At 38.4% G+C, this 17,122-nt stretch overlaps 1 protein-coding gene across 2 annotated transcripts; it reads left to right on the forward strand.

Moving 5' to 3' along the window:
- The first annotated feature begins 1,196 nt into the window (after window positions 1-1,196).
- LOC117957911 (apoptosis regulator BAX-like) lies at window positions 1,197-15,488 on the forward strand. 2 transcript variants are annotated; one of them, XM_034893985.1, is made up of 6 exons: window positions 1,204-1,548; window positions 1,772-1,802; window positions 8,898-9,059; window positions 9,783-9,921; window positions 13,058-13,162; window positions 13,971-15,488. In XM_034893985.1, exons 1-6 carry the CDS (start codon window positions 1,521-1,523, stop codon window positions 14,112-14,114), a joined length of 609 nt encoding a protein of 202 aa, XP_034749876.1. In that variant the 5' UTR covers window positions 1,204-1,520; the 3' UTR covers window positions 14,115-15,488. The 2 variants fall into 2 exon arrangements, with proteins under 2 accessions (XP_034749877.1, XP_034749876.1); XM_034893986.1 differs by lacking the exon at window positions 13,058-13,162 and having other exon boundaries at window positions 1,197-1,548.
- The last annotated feature ends 1,634 nt before the right edge of the window (window positions 15,489-17,122 follow it).

Here is a 17,122-nt window from a genome sequence, read left to right on the forward strand (position 1 = left end):
GAGTGCGTTGAGAGGGTCCACACCTTCCAATTTCTCGGCGTCCTCATCTCCGTTGACATCTTCTAGACAGACAACATCACAGCATCACAGGTAATTTTCCATTCCACCTGGAATAGCTTATTGTGAGCAATATATAGAGCAATTTGTGCAGCTATGCTGCAAAAAGGTTAAGACTCTCCCACAAAAATTATTTTTGATCAATAAGGTCAATTTGTACTTTAAAATTATTCATTGGATCCTTTTTTGTCAAATTCAAAAATAATAACGACCTGAGATGTGCCTTCTGTGATTCACATACTAAAACTATTGTCCATTTGTTCTGGAAATATATACATACCCACAAACTATGGCCAGATATTTGTAGATTTATCATGGGTACTTTTAAACTTTTACTGGAAAATTGAATATCTGGTTTTGGCAGATATGATACTGCTACATGAGAACAAACATCAATGTCATCAATCCCATAATATTCTTTGCAAATATTTATAAATGTAACTTTGCCAAAGTAAAACATTATTTTTAATGTGGTCAAGAAAGAAATTACACTATACTTACAACAAAAACAAAAATAAATTACAACTGTAAGACTGTGCTCCCAATTTAATATTTTCATTTAATTAACTTTATATTCTTTGCTGATCCCTGGCATAGTTGATGTTCATATGGTTTTGGTTCTTTGGTTCTAACACGTTTTTCTATTTGTTTGTTTGTCTTTATGTAAAGCTTTATATGTGTCAAAAGCTAGGCCTACTTAAAAAAAAAGAAGATATTGCAGGGAACTTTTTTACATTATGTATGGATACATTTTATAAAGAAAAATGGGGGATACACAAAGGTAGTCAACATACATTAAAAAAACAAAATAACAAACAAATAGTATTAAACTGTTATTACTTGTTGTTTTTTTTAACTTTTTTTTGCTCGTTACTGTTGCTTGCACTGGGGGGAACTACTAGAACTGTTGGGTCCTTGTAATCTACGTGTTTTAGTGTTGTCTAGACCTTAATCTGCAAAGTGTCTCGAGATAACTCTTGTTATGACTTGATATTGTAAATAAAATGGAATTGAATTGAAAAATAAAATTGAATTGAAAAAAGACCGAGACTGTGCATGCAATTTATTGACGCCTTATACCTGCTTACTTACTAGAACTTACTGAAACTTTAGCCATCAGGGGAAGCGGTGACGATGCAGGCCTACATACATGGAACACGACCTATGTACATGACTCAAGTTGCTACACGGATGTATTTAAGTTAAGGACAGTTGATTTGCGCCGCCCAGTGTTTTTTTTAAGAAGGAATCCAAACACTTCAGATGTGTGTTATGGATGTTCGTTCATAGAAAGTATAGTTAGCGTCTAATTAGGGACTTTTTTATTTGATTTTTTTTTTAAATAGCGCCATACATTTTTAAATGACGTTTTATCTGACTGTGTGACAGAGTTTCAGAGGGAAGAAAAGTTTCTCAAAAAGTTTTTTTTTTTTTTTTTTTTTAAATAGTTTTCCTCAAGCTGTATGGCGTGTGAAGGAAACGGCATGTCAGGTAAGCTTGCTTGGGCACTCAATGTAGTAGTTAAAGTCAAATTAAAGTTGCGGAAGTTAACATTCGCATTGCTATTGCTGTATTTTTACATCGCCCGAGGCTACATGTAGGCAAACAACCACAGTGGCAACATTGTAATCACTTCGATTTAGCCATAACTTAACGCTGCCTTGTCCTTTTGAACGTGTACAGTGCACACTAATGTTGTTTTATTACTCCTCAGATGCGAGGATAGGGGAGGCCCTGATCAAAGAGTAAGTTTCCTTTCTCTGATCTCAAGTTATTGAATAATTAGTTATTAATCAACACTCATTCAGTTCCATGAGACCATAACAACAACAAGAAACCTGATTAACCAAGGAATTTAGAAGGGCTTATTAATAGTTGATATTTTAAAATAAAAAAAGATAAAGGTTTCATTTCCATTTCATTCTGTCATGACATTTGGAAGGGTTCACACATCGTACCATATTTCAAAACTAGAGCTGAAATGATTAGTGATAAGATGAGCTAGACAATTTCAATATCAGCAATTTAAATAATTGATTCATTGTTTAATCTTCTTTTTTCAAGCAAAAATACCAAAACACTGAATCATAATTCAAACAAAACAATCCAGCCCAGTATATCTAAAGCACAGCTGAACACACTACGTAAAATACAACTAAATAGTCTTTTGTTAGTATTACTTCCACTTTACTCACTCATCATTGTTTTGGAAACTTTTTCTAATCTAAAGCAAGTTTCAGTTTAATTTTACAACAGCTGTTCTTACGGTAAATCCCACATCTCATGCACTGTGTTGCATCATGACTCATACAAGGAAATCCATAAACGTCATCAGCCTCTGGAAAGTTCATCTGCAGTTTCCTCGTATGTGAAAACCTACTTTTAAGATTATCAACAATCCATAATCTACGCTAATTTATCTTGTGCTAAATTGCACAGAGTAATAAAATCCCCAAATGGATCTTACTCACACTTAGAAATACACGCTTTTCTTGCCTAATTTTTTTATCCCAGAGAAAGTGATACAGTTCTCACATACTTTGGCCCACTGTGATGTCCCTGAGGTCATTGGGAAGTTAACACTCTCAATTCTTTGTTCCAAGTGTCAGTGGGATTCTAGGCCTTACTGACACAGAGCTAAGGAGGTTAGAATAGAGAATTTCTATTTCCGTCCAAGTAAAGCCGTAAAGTAAAATTATTAAAAAACACTACTGTAAGCATATTAGAATGGCTACATACATTACTAGTAACCCAGCCACATGTCTTAATTTAAAACAGAAAAGATCCAGAAGAAAATTACTCAGAAAATTGATATTTTACGGAGTTAATTCTACAGATATGTCTGTTTGTTTTCATTATTTCTTATTTCCAAAAAGCCAAAAAAGTGCAAAATACAAAACTTCTCTAATACAAAAACACTCACACACATACGTGAACTCTGATACATACATACATTTATAGAAATACGTAGTTATAAAATGGTGAAATGCAATAACTAAGGCCCTATTTGTGGTTTGACATAGCTGCAGCCATCACAGGCTTAACATTTTCTGGTCAAGTTTGGTGTCAATCAATTTGTCTTCTTATTGGCTAAGCAGGTAGGCCGGTTTCATAACATCTAGTTTTAACTGGAAGGAATAGCTGTCAATTATCCCACATTGGTCGTCCCTGAACTCTGCGACATCATTTCTTCTATAAGGGACAGCTTGGGTTACACTAGACTGATTGGCTGGCAACAAAAATCCATTTGAATGCTTAGACGTCACAGAATCTGCCGGTGTGCAGAGTAACTTTGTGGGGAAAAGAGACGCACAAATGAGGAACTGTCTAGATTTCTCCACGTCAAAACTCGGCCAGAAACTACAAGATTGTGAGGGGACCAGCTCATTTTGGATTAAATGGCTTGGATTTTCTAATTCCTTGGATTGTAGGCAATGTAGGAAAAAAAAGGTATGGATGCACACACTCGACTTAACACACTAGCGGCGCAGTATCTTTCTGTATTTTTTTTACTTTATAACATGATTATAACCGCTATAAGTACTCTTATGCTTTGTATGTGGGCTTAATGGAATCATGAGACTTTAAGCTTTCAAATGGTGTGCATGAGCGTGTTTACGAAGATTTAATGCTTGCAGTTTATGAGTGGAGAAAATGTTTTTTCTTAAAATGGAGAAAACGGCCCGTCAACGGGACCTTATCAGAAGAGAAGTTTTAATATATGCCTTTTCACCATGGATGTATGACCAACCACAAACATTTAAGCTAACTACCGGCAGCGTTGCCGGTAGTTAGCTTAGCGTAGTGAATTCACGACGAGTTCAAATAGCTTTTTGTTGAGTTATTATTACACAATACTTTTTCTGACCTCAGTGAATCTTGCCCGTGAGAAAAAGCCTGTATTTCAAAAAAGACAAACTAACACTAAAGCTTACAAAAACTAAACTAAAACTCAGCATTTTCTAGCAACTAGCAAGCCCACTCTAAAAACTAATTAAAACTAAACTCTATTTGAAAACAAAAAGTCAAAACGAAATAAAAATAAAAGCTAAGGAAAAATGCAAAACCATAATTACCTTGCATCCATCGACACTAGAACTGCCATGACCGTCATTTAAACCGTTTTGGATTTTACAAGTGCAATAACTTTAAAAAAAATTCAATCCTGCTGGTACCTGACTTTACCTAAAAGTTTTTGTATTTTCATTTTAAAGGTTTTAAAAATAACTTGCACAGAAGGCATAGAAAATATTATAAATGTAACCTATTTTGGCCATACACAGTCAGGTTGTCCGTATGATTTTCTTTCTTTATCTAATTTTTCCACACGGTTGAAGATGCATTTTCGTTGCTTAGTAACTATCATTGTCTCTGTCAGAGAAACATCACCTAGCCTATTTGTATTTACCGGTAGCCTTTTTGATTAAAGGAGCCTACACTGCTTATAATTTCAGTATAGTATTTATAAACACATTTATAGTAAAAATATCCAGAATGAATGAGTGAAGGAAAAGGAATATGAGTGTTGAACTGGAATTAGAAATGCTTCAGAACATGGGAAGTGATGATTCTGATGTTGGGGTTCTATCAGAGTCGGAGGAGGAAAGTGGCAATCATTCCTGAGTGAATGATAGGGCCAACACTTCATCCTCATCAGCGAGTGAGTAGGTCAACAGCAGAAAAAGAGGTAACGACTTTTAAGTACGACTTTGGATCCAAATGTTCCGGTTCCGGTTGATGGTCCATTTGACGCCATTGAGCCAATCACTGCTGATGCTCCCTGTGAGCAGGTCACAGCTGATGTTCCCAGTGAGCTCCGCTGCATAGCTATTCCGCTCATATTTGCAATTTTAGACTGCAAATCATTATTATCCTTACCATTATTATTATCATTAGTCTATTCTAGTTATTGTTGTTTTAGGACTTCCCAAAGCACTACTCCTTGAGCCAACTGAATACAGCCCGCCTGGGTCATCACGGCTGGATGGCAGTGTGGACGGTGCTTCAGCCATCTGAACGTTCAGGGAAAAGGCAGAGCCAAAACATCCTGAAGGAAGCTGCTGGCCCCACAGTGCACACAAGGCGCAACATTGCAGGTGCACTCATTGCCTTTGTGTGTCTATTAAATAATGGCATGCTGAAGCACATCTGCATTGTGGCTGAGGCCCGTTGGCACTGTGGTGACAGCTAAAAGCATTTATAGCCCTGCCGTATACCCGTCGGGCACAGGGTGCAAAAACTTTAATTTGGACAGCCTTTGGTCAGAAAAATGGGTCATCCCCTTCTTTTACAGAAACAGTGGTCAGGAACAGAGTTAGAGTGGTCATGAAATTCCTGTGGGTCGACAAGAGAGAAACCAGATGCATTCATCTGCTGGATGACAAGTTTGCCCTGGTGTCGGCAACTTGGAACAAGTTTGTTTAGAACAGCCCTGGTGTCGACTAGGGATGTAACGTTCACCGGTGTAACGGTAAACCACGGTAGAAATGTTGTCGGTAACAATTATCATTTAAAATATCCTCATTATCGCGGTGGATTTCCACGGTGTGAAAACCATGTGTTTAATGCTTGCCAGCTTCATATGAGGCTACTGAAGTTGCCGCGCAGGCACACTGCGCTCGGACAGGAGCGTGGAGGTAGCCCAAATCGTAAGTTAAAACTATACTCTAGCTTACTACTAAACTGTTATGGGTTTTACTGCCTCAATAAGTGTACAATAAGTGTTCTGCTACAATATGGAAGTTTAGCCCGTGTTATAACGTGACATTTATTTGGAGAGAGAGATACGTATTATTGCCTTGACAATATTGCTGTTGCTGTGTTTCTCATTGCATAGCTGATAGATGTGCAGATTTTTTAATATTACTTGTGCAGCCACTTATTTATAGTCAGGTTGTGTTATGACAATTTGCTAGCAAGGTGCAGTCGCCAGTAACCCGACGAGCCTGTGGAGCCATGTGCTTAGGTATTTAAGGTGTTTTACACTGTTTACTCTGTTATGGATGTGTATGCTGTAATATATGTGCTATGATGAACTATTACAGAGCAATTAATGTAATTCTTGGTATTGTTTTTTTTTTAAATGCTGGTGGCTACACCATTTAGTTTTGCTAAATGTTCATAGTAAGTCAGATGCTTATTAATGTGCATTTGCTTATATTTGAGAACCACATCCAACTTCACATGTAACGTCAGTTTTTGAAACTAATTTAGCTAGTGTAGGCTTATCAGGGCTTTCTGAACATATTGAATTTAAAAATACCGTGATAATACCCAAAACATGACCATTTGGTCACCAGAACAATGAGGTTAAGCTTTCATACCGTTACATAGTGCCGACGTTATAATTGATGAGCTGCTTTTTCCACCAGGGTTAGGTGCAAGTTTATTTAGTACAGGGGGAACAAGCCAGATAAATTCGGCATCAAAGTTTGGCTGGCTGCGGATGTGAAGTCCAAATACGGGGCTCCGTATCTAGGTAAAGAGGAGACATGGAGCAAAGGTCAGGTCATGGGAGAGAGTGTGATGCTGAAAAGGCGGAGCCATTTCTGTGTATGGGAAGAAACATTACAACTGATAATTTCTTCACCTGCCTAGCCACTGCCTTACAAGCCAGAATGACCAGCCTGGTTGGCACTCTGGGCAAAGTCTAGCCTAGCACAAAGGTGCTGCTGAAATGTGCTATTGCGACACTAACCATTTACCAGGGAAAGCGTCATCAACCACTGCATCAGGCACAAAAAAACGCAGACCATGCCAGGTGAGGAGGAGCTGCCATCAGAACAAGACAAAAGGCCCCTGCAACACACTTCGCAAACCCGTCTGTGGCAGTTGTGTCAAAAGAAAAGATTTCACCTGTGTTAGAAATGGGTTTTAAAAATAAGATTTCAATGTTTATGAAATGTAAATAATACAGTTTACCATGATTTGATTGATAAATGTGGGCTAACAATTTGGTATGTATCCTATTTAAAATGACCGCTAATGGCAATTCTTGTGTTAAGTTTGCTTCATCACCAGCAGGTTGGACCTCGACAATCATGATCATGACAACAGAAAACATAGGGTCATTTCTGTTCTCCTTTTTTACCTGAACAGTCGAAACCGGTGCTTTTTCTATCTCCCTGAAGTAGATAATATCCAGTGTTTGACTCTTGCTTTGTGACAGGGAGTGGCAATCTGGATGAATCACCTATGTTGCAATAGGAGTCTGATTTGTGATACTTGATGTCATAGGAGTGTCCTGACCACAGCAACGCCAACCTTGGCAGTCAGAATGCAGCAAGAGAGTTGTTAATTCAGCTCTGTTTAGTTCTTGTGTTGAAACGGCAAGACGAGTGCTTTGGGATGTCTACAAACTACAACACAGAAAAGAGATACAAAAATGTTTTAAAAAATAGACATTTGCTTATTTTTTTAAAGTAAGTGCTGTAAGAGACAAGTTATAATTGAGGTTAGTTTGGAGGCAAAACCTTATTTAATCTTTAAATTAGGAAAAGAAACATTTTCCTTTCGATGTTGTAGTTTGTAGATAGTCTATCGTTACATTAGCATTGATTACCAACACCACCACATATGGTTAAAACAGTTCAACATTACTCTGGTGGGACCGTTCTGCATACATAACTAGACTGTTAATATCATTTTATCATAATTGTATTTTTACAGTCTGTTTGCATAGCAAAAGGAATTAGTTAGCCTGCTAGCTTAGTTAGCAAGGTGGAACTGTAATTCACCTTAACTGTGATTTTTAATTAGGATGCTAATTTTGGCAAAAGAAACAGGCTTAAAACAAAAAGTTACCGTTAAGTTACATACGACAAAAACTAAACAATCAACTTCTTTGAGTGTCTTGTAACATTACAACAGAACGCTGAACATGCAACACTTTCAAGGACATAGCTGAGAGAATGGGACATATATCAGCCCTGAGCGAGACAGAAAAAAATGAAGCTGTATTCACGCTCCTCTAAGAGCTAACATATAGCAAGTGAGACTGCAACATAGATGTATTATAAGACAGGGCTACAGGGTGATGTGAAGGAGGGAGAGAGCCAGCTGATGGTGGCTGCCTTAACCATTACATGCTGTGTGGCCTAAAGATCCATGATTATCATCACCACCAGTTTTCGTGAGCGTGGATCAGAACTAGGTCTACAATATTCCCAAATAATTAAGCGTTTCCGTTCTGGAGGAAAGCTTGACAATCAAACTTACTGTATGTGGAATTTGTTCGTGATTTGATATTGTTGTTTCAGAGCTGGTGTACTGCATCTAAGGTTGATGTTTTTGAGGATCTTTGTGATCTGGTTATTTTGGAACGGCTAAAAATCTCAGGTCCGGAGAGTGTGGCTACATAAGTTAATGAGCGTAAGGTACATACTCCCAGGGAAGCTGCTACTTTGGCAGATGAATATGTGTTGGCCCACAGTGTTTTTGGAGGTAATAGCATTTATAAAAAAAAGACAAAAGAAAGAACATATAAGTAATATAATTCCTTCTTTCTTCTTAATCTCTATCTGATGGATTATAGCAGTACATTGCAAACCATGAGAACTCGATTGACTAGTTGAGCCTGCTGGATCTGTAACAAATCAGAGGCTTTAACCGGCCCCCTGACTTTTGATGACTAAAGTTGCCAGAGATATGTTGTCCTTGCAGCAAGTTACGCTATGGATAAATGAAAAAATGAAAGTAAAAATAAATAAAATAAATAAATACACATTTCAACATTTCATTATATAGTTACATGATTGTTGTATTGATAGATTTATTTAATCATTGCCCTTGATTCCCTCTATAAGTCTGGCCTGTTTTTTAATATCCTGTTCTTTTTCCAGGGTGATAGAGGAGGAACTGAAGGATGTTCCCTCAGAGGATTTACCACCCCTTACTCCACTGCCAGTCTTACAGACTGACCAGGAGCAGAAGATGGTAACCCAGCTGGCCAAAATGATCTGCATCATTGGGGACAAGGTCCAAGATGACCAGGAGTTCAAAGAGTGAGTCTGAGCCGCTGTATCTTAGCGCTTATGGTAGAATACTGAAAACATCTATAGCTTTGATTTCAAACCAGGGGTACGTGTACCCCCGAGCTACTTCTGCACTTGCCAGGGGCTAAGTTGAAAGATTATAGAGTGAATCTACTAATTTAAAAAGATAGAAATTACGATTTAATTAAAAGAATATATCCACATACTAATATTAAGTCAACTTTAACACCGGAACACTCCATGTTGTAGCTATGTAAGCATGTGGGAAAAGTAGTTAGCAAGTTAGCACAGAAGTTACATATTAAATACATGGTAGAGATAACTTGTTAAAAGTAAGCTTAACTGCCTTAACAGTTCGAATGATCAGGTGAAAGTAACGGAGAGCAGGTAAAATGGCTAAAAGTTAAAATAGTTAGCTAAAAGGAATTTATAAATGGTTGAAACATTTACATATAATAGCCAAAAAGGCTAGTAGTGTGATTGCAGACCAAACCAACCTAAATATTGATAGTTCAATTTTATTAAATATTTACCAATAGCCACTCTTATTTAATTAATAGTTTTATACATTTAGAACATACTTAGAATAGATAAAGTGGTACACAAGTTCATCTGACAGACCAAAAAGGTTGGAAAACCACTGGTTTATAGCACCGTGTTGTATGTGACATTTTTCATTAAAAGTTTTTTTAACACTCAAACTGCCCTTATCCTCTCTTGTCTCTGTTGCAGTGCCATAGATGGGATAACCCGTTCGTCCCGCTCTAAGTGGGACACCTTTCAGGAAGTGGCAGACAAAGTGTTTCAACACGGGATCAGCTGGGAGAGGATTGCTGTGCTCTTCTATGTTGCTGGAAAGCTGGCTGTCAAGGTGGGTTAGTTTATTTTTGCTGTAGATCAGAAGAGATTATCACATGAAAATCTAATTTTGAATCATCATCACATCGTCTGATTCAATTACTGGCCACAAGAGGGCTTTGTCCTAAGCATATACAATATTTTGGTTTTTCTCACAAGCTTTTGCATTGCTTGTTGTATTCTCCACAGCCATTTATAACCGCTTCTCACAAGCATTCTTGGTTGACCCCTGGTGTGCTTCTCTATGAAATACAGACAGTCTTGGGGATCATTCAACTTTTCTGCAATGCTGCATTTGAAAGCTCTCAAAAAGGCATGCTATTGCAGAGGGACTCCACAAAATACTTAAATCTCCCTTTTTGGCAGAGATAATAGAGTTTTGTTGTTGCACCAGCATATCGGTTATTTAATTTAGCCTTTCAGTTATAATTCAATTCAATCTATAGGATCAAATCATAAGAGTAATCTCATGACACTTTACAGATAGAGTAGCTCTAAACCACACGCTATAAGTTACAAAGACCCAACAATTTCAGTAATTCGCCCAAGAGCAAGCATTATAGAAAACAAATTTTCACCATCAATTGGTGCTGACCAACATCAGGATATCTGTTCTGAGCTATCCTAAACTCAATGGAACTCTGCAGAAGCGTTTGTGATTCAACATTCAGGTCATATTTCCTTTCCTTTTGCTTAGTGCTTGGCAAATAAGACTCAAATGCTTTTGACTGAAATTATATTGGACGTTACACGAAGCAAGATTCAGTCCACAATGTTCTTAACTTTGAATGAGACACACAAAAACGTGTAGACCCGTTTCAACTGTTCACTGGACTTGTGACTCGACTTGGACTCCCGCACTGATGACTTGGACTTGAGACTTTGACATCATCATTCATTATCAAAAATTGAAGAAACATTTGTTCCACTCATATTGAGGGCAACCACTTGAGCATGCACTACAATAGAAAACCTAAAAACTGAAGGAGCTCAGATATCAGCCATAATACGCATTTACATTAATCAAAAATCCACCACACTACTTCCATATCCACATGTTAATTCATACTTTTGAGCGACAGCAAATGCAACAATCAGTGTACGGCAGGAACCATTTTCAAACTGTGTCTAGCAAGAAGGAAACTCACAATATGAAGAAATGAAGTTACCGTGTGCATTCCTTCATTTTACTCAGTCTGCATCCAAAGTGGCTGAGTGATCCATTGTTTCAAGGGGAATTTATTGAGCAAAGCATCTGAAGACGAACACACGGTGCTCCATGGCCGTGTTTCTGTTAACAATGCCGTGGTGACTATCAATACAATTAGCTGCTGAGAGGGCTAATGCTGGGAGGTCTGTCCAACATGCTGTGTCCAAATAAAGAGCACAAGTCCATAACTGCACTCCATTTTGATTATTGTAACCAAAACAATTTCCTTACAAGATGCTCTTTCCAGAGCTACTGGACCAAAAATAGGGTCTTCCACTTTTTCCTTCTCTGTTTCAAACAAAACTGATCCACAGGTATCCAGGTGATTTTAATTACCCAGGTCCTGGTGACCAGGGGTTGATGCATAGACTGTATAAGTAAAGCCAACACATCTGGGTTGCTGCTGGCTGGCTGCAATGTAGGTCATAAGCCCCACCCCCTCTCTGTTAGCAGATAGTACATGGGTCAAAATCTTCCAATACATTTTTCCCAAAAGATGGTTTCTGTTGGCTTGGATGGCAGCCAAACTTAGCTCCACCCCAAATATTTGAGGTAGGGAAGCTCAGAAAAACCTATGCTCAAACAAGAGCTGTTTGGACCAATTCAATTGTCAGGTCTGGCTTTATCCGAAAATAGACAGATGATCAACAACAACGGAATCAACCACGTCACCAAAGAGCGTTGGGTTGAATTTGTTTACAACAAAGACGACTGCTGCTGGAGAACTTATGAGTATATTCCGCAATTGCGTCTGTTATAGAAGATGTCGACGGCACATTCATTTTAAAATCTCAGCTCGAGTCAAACCAGCTGATAGGGTCTTAGCTGTTCAAGTCGCGGAAGCTGGATTTAAAAGAGACTTCAACTGTTTTAACGTCCAATAGAGAAGTCAGCTGGTAAAGTCAGCTCTTAACTATATAAATAAAATGATAAATAATCAATTTTATTTCTACGTTACATACAGCTGTACGAAATTGCAGAGTTTCAGACGGAGTGTCAACAACTGCCAGAAATAGTGTGACCAAAGAGAGGAGTGCCCATGTTTTCGTTGATTCATTTCTATGAAGTCAACTGTAGCAAGCATCTCAATATCACAAACGTTATCCAGATTCATGTTTACATGAAACAAATGATATATCCAGCTACAAACAAGTCTAAACGTCAAACGTTGGGACGGAAGTGCATTGTGCGAAGAGTGGTTTCTATGGAGTCAGGCTAGGTATCTGTCACTTTAGGTAGTTCTGATGCTAATTTTTGTTAGTCTTATTTTTTTGGGATCGGTTTAGTTTTTATTAGTTATTTGATGCCATTAAAAAAAAATTGGGGTAAAACGTCATGATGGACAGCTGTGATTGGTGTGTGGGTGTGTGGGCGGGGTTTTGGTACCACATCTCCTCCACCTGATTACCACTCATGATTATGACTCATGCTCCAAAATTGCAAGATGACAGTTCCCGTCCCTGTGAGATTTTGCCTTCACTTTTGTACACTGAGAGGACGCACAAGATGCGTATTCCATTTTTACATACAGTCTATGCTGATGACGTGTACACACACACACACACACACACACACACACACACACACACACACACACACACACACACACACACACACACCTCCAGACAAACACCTCCAGACAAACATGCCAACAAATACCAACAGTAACACAGTGGCAGTCATGCAGTGTAGCTATGCAACCTAAAACACATTCCTTGTTTGTAGACAACCAACCTGAGGCACAGTTTACTGTGTATTGAAAACTTTGGAATGACATGTTCAACAATCACACATGGGTGTAATTTTCAGATGTCCACATATTTATTGATGTTGTTTGCAGTTTTTTTTTTCAATAATCCAGCAAGGTCATTCAAACAAACTACATAGTTTTTCAACAGCTTCATTTTGTGTATAACCTTTGTGTTTCTGTTGTCATCAGATGGTTGAGGCCCATCTCCCTCAATCAGTAAGGGAGATCCTTAGGTGGACCGTGGAGTTTTTCAGAAATAATCTACTGGGCTGGATCCGGGAACATGGAGGATGGGTATGAGGGCCTTTGTTTCTTCCATCTTCTTTAACTTAGAGCACTTTCTTCAACCATGTTAGCTCTGTGGTCACAGGAACATTAGACCGTTGTTCATGCTGTCTCAATGTATGAGATTATTTAGCAGTGTTGATAAAGCTATGTCTAGTTCGTTTTGGGCTGGACCTCAGCAAGATTCCTATAGGCGGCAAAGTCTGTCCCTCACTTGCAGAGTGAGTGATGAAGTTAGACAATTGGTGATTCGAGGGTTGGAGTTTCCCCATTGACCATTGCTCTTTTAAAACAAATAGGTGCAAATAAACTACTGTTTATTTTAGAATTTGTAATAGGCTGGGGACCTGGTTTATCAGAACAAATCAGTTGTGAAAAGTCTTTTAAGTTATGTTTTGAAGCTCACATAGCAAAGTAACCAAGACGGCATTTTTCCACCTGAGAAATATGGTCAAAGTAATACTGTGATTATTAGCACATCCTTTAGCCCAACAATTGCAGAAGTTTAGCACAATGACCCTGAACCATACAAAGTGCCTGGTGGACATTGCCAGACCAAATTGCAAATTAGTCTGAAACATCCCCTTATTTTCTATTTCTAAAGCCCGCTATCACCGGGCATAGACCAAAAGTCTCTGTATGCGATTGGATAGACCTACAACTAATCAGAGAAACAAAACAATAACCAATTTGATATCTGGGAATCAAATAAAATAGTTATTGTCATTTAGTTGCATTAATATTTTTTAATTATTCTGAAATATTTTCTCCAGGAGTGATAATGATGCTCCACATGATAAGAGCTTTCTCTCCACAGATCAACAGTTTCTCCGAGCTGGCGGTGGCGTCCATGGAGAACGTGTCATCAATGAGCTATCGTAACTACAGCCTCGTCCTGATCTTTGTCGCTGGCCTGGCTTTAGGAAGCATCATCACCTGGAAACTAACCAAAAGGTTCTGAGGCGCCAAATATCCATTGTGTTTTTCCCTATATTCATTCTGCAGCTGCACACCACCATGAACTGCTGTGACACACTGCCCTGAGTCACTGAATGAGGCAACTGTCTGCGGTTGGTTCATGTCTGTAACAGCAGGACATTCAAGTTTTTCTAAATTGCTAAAGTCAGTTGAACGGGTAAAGGAAAGATATACAGTATATTGTTGTCAGCCTACTGGTAGTCTCACATTGCCAAAACCTATCTATCGAAAGTGAGGAGGGAATTTGGTGTTGTGGTATCACCACATCTGCCAGGCAAAGGCAGTAAACCTAGGGAAAACACTGGTGGTTATTCTTTAAGATCTTTGTAAAACAAAACGTGTATCATGAACTTTTTGCCACAGAGCTTATTTTCTGCAATAGTCAATGGAAAAATCCAATTGGCTTTTTGTTAACGTAACCAGGGTGATGCTAACTTCTGGGTTGGCCTGCAAATATGTCCTACCTGCGGCCATCTATGCTATTACTATTACTTATTATCAGAGCCATGTAATGACATGTCTGACAATGGGCCGAGATGCTGTCATGTCTTGATCACATGTTGCCATGAGATGGCCACACACACACACACACACACACACACACACACACACACACACACACTCTCTATCTCTACGTTTCTACCTATTCTGTTATTCTTGAAACCTTGAAAACTTGAAAAAAACATTCAAAGATAGCCAAATTTGTTTCTTGAAGATGTACTGTATTATGCTAAAAAGATATTCTCTAACATAACTGTGTCCATGTTCAGACACTAGACACTTAACTCACGATTCGGTTCACAATACGTTTTTTTTTTCTCACAATTCTTTAACAGAATGAGCTGCAGACGAATGACTATAAAACTGTGCAAAATTACAGATGTGCCCTCGTATCAAAAGTGCAACTGAGATTGTATTTTATCTTAAATTAAAATAATCCCACATCAAAATAACAAAGAAAAAAACTCTTAAAATAAATAAATTAAGAAGACGTAGTGACACCTGAAATCAAGAGAGTAAAATCAAAAGTAGTTTATGCCCTAGGCCGTTTTAAAAATTGCATTGCAATATTGATTTCTAATTGATTTCATGACACCTCGTTGCCTCCTTATCAGACACCATTTGCAGCTGTTGGCCATATCCCGACACATCCAGACCTAGTTTACGGTCTTTTCACTGTGATTTTCTTGGGAAATCACAGACGAAGCCCAACCACAATTAGTTTATACACATCAAAGAATCTACATGGGAATTTTCATATATGTACATAGCCATTAACAATAATATATGAAAATAACTTTGATGAGAGAAAGCCTTAAGAATGCTTGGATGACGCTCATAGGGTGAAATTACGTTACGGAATTTTTACTTTTATAGCTTTTATGATTTAGAGTTGTTAATGTGCTGTATTTATATTGCGCTTTTCTAGTCTTAACGACTACTCAAAGCGCTTTTTACATCATACAGGATACATTCACCAATGGCACACATTCATACACTGTGGCCAAGGCTGCCGTACAAGGTGCCACCTGCTCATCTGAGAAACACTCACACACATTCACACTCCAATGCGCTGGAGGCAACTCAGGGTGCAGTGTCTTGCCCAAGGACACTTCGACATGGGACTGCAGGGCCAAGGGATCGAACCACCAACCTTCCGATTGGCAGGCAACCGCTCTACCACTGAGCCACAGCCGCCCCACAGGGAGTTGTTAACGCATGCCATTTAGTTAACAGAAGTACAGTGGTGGATGTGTTGACAGCATTAATGTTGTCAGTTGGCTGACTTGTTCAAATCGTTAATACCCCCAAAAAAACAGCAGCGCCCATTGAGTTTTTACATCGAAGAGATAGGGTTGTCCGAGTTTGGCAAAGCGTAGCTCATGGCTAATTCACTGGCATTAGCTTGCTTTTGCAGACTCTTTTTAAGTAAAAGGTAAAACTACAGTGGCTTGAGAAAGTTTACACACCCATGCTAAAGTTGAATAAAAAGAGGAATAAAAAACATATTTTGGAAATTGATCCTAATGCCTTAATTCAAAACATTTACGAAAATCCAACCTTTGAAGGACATGAGTTTTCTTTGTGAATGAATAATGTATTGTAAATAAATAAATGTTCTTCCTTAAAATACAGCTGGCATAAGTATACGTATCGCAACTTTAAATTCCCATAGACGCAGGCCCATTTTATTTTTTTTATATTTCATGGATCCAGGATAATATGCATCCTGATGAAGTTCCCTTGGCCTTTGGAATTAAAATAGCCCCATATCATCCCATACCCTTCACCATACCATACCTAGAGATTGACATGGTGTTCATTCAGTCAGTTAGCCTAATAGTTGGTTTGATATGCATTGAGATATGATCTTATGTAAAGCTCCCCATGCCTATCACCCCCCCCCCCCCCCTAAAAAAAAAGAAAAGAAAAAAGAATCAAGGTTTTTTTATTGAATTGTGGGTTAAAAATCGTGATACAAACAAAACCCTGGGGTTGGTGTATTCTCACAGCCCTAATGGCTATATTAAGGCCTTCTGGTTCACAGCAGAAACAGAAAACAAATGGAAACACTTAATTATTGTGCCTCCGCACTGAAGTTCAGAAGCCTAGTGTCTTTCACGTCATTCACATTGTACACTTATGATGACGTTATTACAGTACGTGAAGTTTGGTGCAAAACCACGTGTCACCACTCTGAAACAATCAAATGCTATTGCACATAAAAATTAGAAGCGGTCATCCCCTGGATGTCCCTGTGCTCAAATGTTGGTACTCTTCAAAAGGCTCTGGGCTGCCGGACTATCTGGCGTGTCTGGAATGTCAGGCAGGAAAATTAATAATAATATATAATTGATGGACACGGCTCCATGCTACTGTAAATCAAGATTACACAACCACCATTTTCAATAATCAATTCCTACTGAAAATCTCTATTTTAATGTCAATGTCAATTTTATTTCTATAGCACATTTAAAAACAACAACAGTT

This window comes from Etheostoma cragini, chromosome 15 (assembly GCF_013103735.1).
Source record: "Etheostoma cragini isolate CJK2018 chromosome 15, CSU_Ecrag_1.0, whole genome shotgun sequence".
Classification (NCBI taxonomy): Eukaryota; Metazoa; Chordata; class Actinopteri; order Perciformes; family Percidae; genus Etheostoma; species Etheostoma cragini.